This window comes from Primulina tabacum, chromosome 15 (assembly GCF_025594145.1).
Source record: "Primulina tabacum isolate GXHZ01 chromosome 15, ASM2559414v2, whole genome shotgun sequence".
Lineage (NCBI taxonomy): Eukaryota > Viridiplantae > Streptophyta > Magnoliopsida > Lamiales > Gesneriaceae > Primulina > Primulina tabacum.
This window is the reverse complement of record NC_134564.1, coordinates 26,704,104-26,709,009: the sequence shown is the minus strand read 5'-3', so window position 1 is coordinate 26,709,009 and position 4,906 is coordinate 26,704,104. Positions and strand designations below refer to the sequence as shown.

General features: G+C 31.2%; 1 protein-coding gene across 2 annotated transcripts; it reads right to left on the bottom strand.

Annotated features, from left to right (window-relative positions):
• Positions 1-3,612: 3,612 nt before the first annotated feature.
• Positions 3,613-4,654, bottom strand: LOC142526788 (uncharacterized). Of its 2 annotated transcripts, none has more exons than XM_075631378.1 (3): positions 4,304-4,654; positions 4,175-4,210; positions 3,613-4,099 (listed from the first exon to the last, which is right to left on the bottom strand). In XM_075631378.1, exons 1-3 carry the CDS (start codon positions 4,566-4,568, stop codon positions 3,993-3,995), a joined length of 408 nt encoding a protein of 135 aa, XP_075487493.1. In that variant the 5' UTR covers positions 4,569-4,654; the 3' UTR covers positions 3,613-3,992. The 2 variants fall into 2 exon arrangements, with proteins under 2 accessions (XP_075487493.1, XP_075487492.1); XM_075631377.1 differs by having other exon boundaries at positions 4,175-4,219; positions 4,304-4,649.
• Between the last annotated feature and the right edge of the window lie 252 nt (positions 4,655-4,906).

The window sequence follows — 4,906 nt, the reverse complement described above, 5'->3', positions numbered from 1 at the left end:
TAGATTAGGAGTCTCACTCTATATATACAATTTCCCTTTCTTCCTCTCAAGCAAAGTCTCGGCCATCTCATATCTTTTGAAGACAAATTTCGGCCTCCCTTTGTTGCTTCCATGCCGCGCCACCACGCCGTACCGTCTCCGAATTTTGGAAATTCGGATGCTGCAGTCCCAACGTTAAATTATTTGGAATTACTATCCAAACAATGATTTCATTATCTGATCGTGGACCTGATTAGACGATCAAATCCGGCTTAACATTCGTAGGGATTTACAAGAAGGGCAATCTTCGCGTAAAAACCGGAACAGTTTGGATTTCAAACATTAAGAATGCAATGGTAAATTTTTTAGAACACCCTATGAATGTTTTTGAACATACGACACCCAAGCAAAAAATTTAAACTTCCGCTACGTCTTGGGTGCAAGAACACGATGTCCCAACACATAATGTGCTTGAAATGCAGTATTAGGAACATCTTCCTCTCGGACTCTAAGCTAATGATATCCAGAACGAAGACCGAACTTGGAATACACGGATGTACCCTGCAACTGATCAAAAAAGTCATCGATACGTGGTAGTAGTTTCATTCAACTGCCGATAATCGATTCACATCTTCATCATTCTCTCTTTCTTTTTTACAAAGAATATTCGAGCTTCCTAAGGTGACATATTTGGTCTGATGTAGCTTTTCTCCAGTAAGTCCTGTAATTGTTCGCTGGAGCCAAACGGTAAGGTGCTCTAGAAATAAGATTTGTTCCTTACATCAACTCAATACTGAAAATTTATTTATCTTTGATGCGGCAAGCCTGAAATTTCATAAGGAAATACATCAGAAAAATCCTTTACCACGTGAATATCTAAAACTTTCAACTTTTTTTCTGTGTCTCATCTACTGCATAAATCATGAATCATTCATCCTATGGTCTGAAAACTTGATTCACATTTACCAGTCCACACAAAATGTCGATATTTTTACGTTAATTGAGTCATAGGCCTTGCAATTACAGAAAATACTTCAATAAAACACATAATACCCTTATAAATATATCACTACCTCATAATTAAATAAATTAGACTATTAGAAACTCGAAAATACACATATAGTTTCATTCACCGCATATTTTTGCATATAATTTTTGTTTATTCATACAAAAAGTTCAAAAATACAAGTAGTTGTATACAAAAAAATCTTGTAAGCGTGTCAAATTTTGAGATGAGTGCTCTTATCGTAAAATACAAGTAGTTGTATATTGAGAGATGATTGTTGTGTTCCATAGACACTGTGTGTGAGACAAATTCTATAAGCATCGTGTGTTGAGACAAATTCATCTTAAATAGCTAGAGTCCAACTCTAGCTTCGACTTACTTTCTAACTCAGTCATGTTTCATCATTTTTTTACATTTCATACGACAATTTCTAGATAGTTTCAGATTTGTATTTCTTACAACACCAACAGTTACGGCCAACTATATTTATGGAAAATAAGTGAAACCATCTTATGATGTAACCTCTAATATGGCTAAAAAGAGTCCAAACAACGCTAGGTTGAGTGGTTGAAGAATTATGTTATAGTATGTCGACAATTGCACAAGTTAAATATTATATTATTGAAATCTTTGCTGGGTTACAAGTTTAAAGATATTTTGGGTATTTAAAAAGTAATAAGACTCATTTATGCACTGTAATAAATTTTATAATTAAAGTGTAAATGACCCCAACGGTCGGATTCCGGCTGTTTCCACCAATTATCCATCATCGGGGGGCGCAACATTAAATGGATATGACTGCAATATCCCATTAAAGCGCTTTCAAATAACAATAATAATATCGAGATCATGCTTATATAAACCAGTGATCTCATCCGTCAGATTAGTTAGCTCTCTTCTTTGGGTTCGACCCCTCTCTCCGCGTGTGTTGTAATAAAAAAATAATTAACAATAATAATATCGAATCTTCCGAACCCCTTAGATTTAAGATGAAATATTTCTCCTTTTATCGAAAATTATAACTGAATAACTATGATACGACAATCAATCATGACATTTCGATTGTTTTTTCGTAAGAGCAATTATTGTACCACAATAATCATCATTTCAATAATTGCACTCAATGCAATATATGTGGATCGAACACGCAATCTTGACTCTGCTATCAATTGTAAGATCAAGTGTTTGACACTTTAACAAAAATTATAGATTGTGGTAACGTACCACTCGAATATTTTAAGCTGTGCAACAATCTGAACTCTCACGTGTCAATTGTTCTGCTCGCATTGAAATTATGATACTCCAACTTATATAATTGTCAAAAACTTCTAATTTATCAAACAATACAATATAAGACAATAAATCATAATTATATCTCAAATTACAAAACCAAAACAAGTCAATTTACTACGTTTAAGGGCGACTCGATTTTATCATAATTGAGATCCGATCGAATTTATTAATATAATCACTGGGAAATTTGTCTCTAAATAAATCTCTATTTATTTACACATATAGATAAACATTAATCCCTAGACATCACATAATTTAGCTGTAATTCATAGTAGAAAAAATTGTGGACCATTTGGAAGTATAATAATTATATTTTAGATTCAACCATTGAACTATTTATTTTTTAAAGTGAATATTTAATTTTATAAATTTGGCAGGTGTAGGTTGGGTGTTCCTAATTTATCTTATAGGATATATCTATAGATATAGATATAGACTCAATGGATAATCAATTTCTTTTTTTATTATCACAGTCGTCTGAACCGAATTGTATTGTATCATTTATAATTAAAAATAATAATCATAAATCACATCGTGTACACGATGTAATTATTTTTTGCTAAGAATGACACCAAACCATCGTCGCCTAAATTTATTATCATAATATTTGACCTAAAATAATAATAATATATAAACAACACTCCATTCAAAGTATTATTCCAAAGCATTACTTTAACTACACAAATATCGTTTTTAATAATTATGTTTAAAGAATATTATATAATATATACTGATTTTGAGTGAAAAATTTGACTATTAAAAATATTATATATATTTAGTTATATTATGAAAATATTTTGTCTTTATGTTTATTTGAATTTAAAAATTAATTTTTATATAAAAATATTATTTTTTAATATAAATATATAGTTATCTCTCAATAGATGAATTATTGCTCAGGATATATATATATATATATATATATATATAATATAATTATGATAAAATCTCAATAAGTCGTCACTTCTAGAGTCTTAAAAAACTCCACAAATATTTTTTACTACAAAATTGCTTCAATCATACCACGAAAATCCATAACTACTAAAACTAAAAAAAATATCAATAACAAATTTATTTTTAAAAAAATTGAAATAATAATAAAACAAAAAACATTTAAAAAATATTAATTTTACATAAATTTTAATAAAAACAAAAATACCAAATGAAATTATATGCTCCATCTCATGTATCATTTTTTAATATTGCACAAATAAGTATATACAAATATAAATCAAGACAATTATATAGAAAATTTACTCTCCAAAATCAATTATATTCTGGATTTGAAAATTTATGAATTTTATTATAATTTAATTGTTTATACAATAAAACAATAAATAAAAAATTAAATTCATACATTATTAAATGAAAATGACATGATCTGATACTCTCATTACACGTATATTTTGTTACAGTAGCATAAATTAGTCTACCAGATGACGCAATAAATTGTTTTTCTTTTATTTTTTCATCCCAAAGAACTCTATGGTACACACGTGTGAATAAATCCCAATATTCCCATAGGTCATAATCTTAAGCTCACACGTGCCAACCCCACCGACGGTTAAGGTTTTTTTGTGTGTTGTTACTGTGCGTTTGCGTGTGAGAGACTGTAGAGACACCTATAGATACAGACTGCGACAGAACCCACAAAAAAATAGTGAAAAGATTAGAAAAAAGAAGAGATAAGATGGAACCCGAAAATAAAATAAGCCTAAACGTCAGCCATTTTGAGCCGGAGAGAACGCCGGTTCTTCCACGATACCGCCCCTTGTTTAATATCTACGGTTTGATGAAATTTCTGAATATCTTCGCTTGAATCTGTCCAATGAAATCAAACCCAGAAATTATTTACCGAGATTTCACTGGAAAAAAGAGGGCTAATCGCATACAAACCTCCAGAATCGGATAAATGCTTGTACCCATAGAACTCTGCTAAATCTAAACCCAGAAAGAGAAACTCGTTATAGAAAATAAGTAGGAAGAAATTACGAGATATATACACATAAAATGCGTATGAGTTACCGATCTGAGAAGGTTTGTGAGAGGAAAGGTAGAGAACCAGAAGGCAGAAAAGAGTGAGCATTGGAATGAAATGAATGTAGATTTCCGCCGGATTCAGTTTCAGTTTCTTAACCTTTTCTTCTTCTTCCTCAACTACAACTAATCCACCTCCTGCGGATAAAGCGTCGTTTGTTGGAGATGTAGAAGAAGAGGTATCATCTTTCAGTAGTATTATTCCTCCGTGGTGAAGCTTCGACGATGGCGAGCCCAATGATTGCCTCTGCATATTCTGTGTTTAGAGAGAGAGGCGAAGAAGAAAGGTGAGAGGGAGACGGAGAGGTGTGAGCTGTAATACTGGAATTTGGTTAGAGTTTTATTATAAGTTAATTACCTTACTTGATGGTAATTACTTAATATTATTTTCTTGCTCATATTATCGAAAATATACATTCTTTCGTACGAAAATTAAATAGATATATTAGAACTTAATATTTATAAGGTAACGTTTGGTTGGGCGGATTAGGTGTGATAGATTATTTTATCACACCTAATCCTGCGTTTGGTACGATTCTTAGTTAACCAGCTCAATCCTTCCTATGAGTGATTAGGTGGTATTACGTGTGA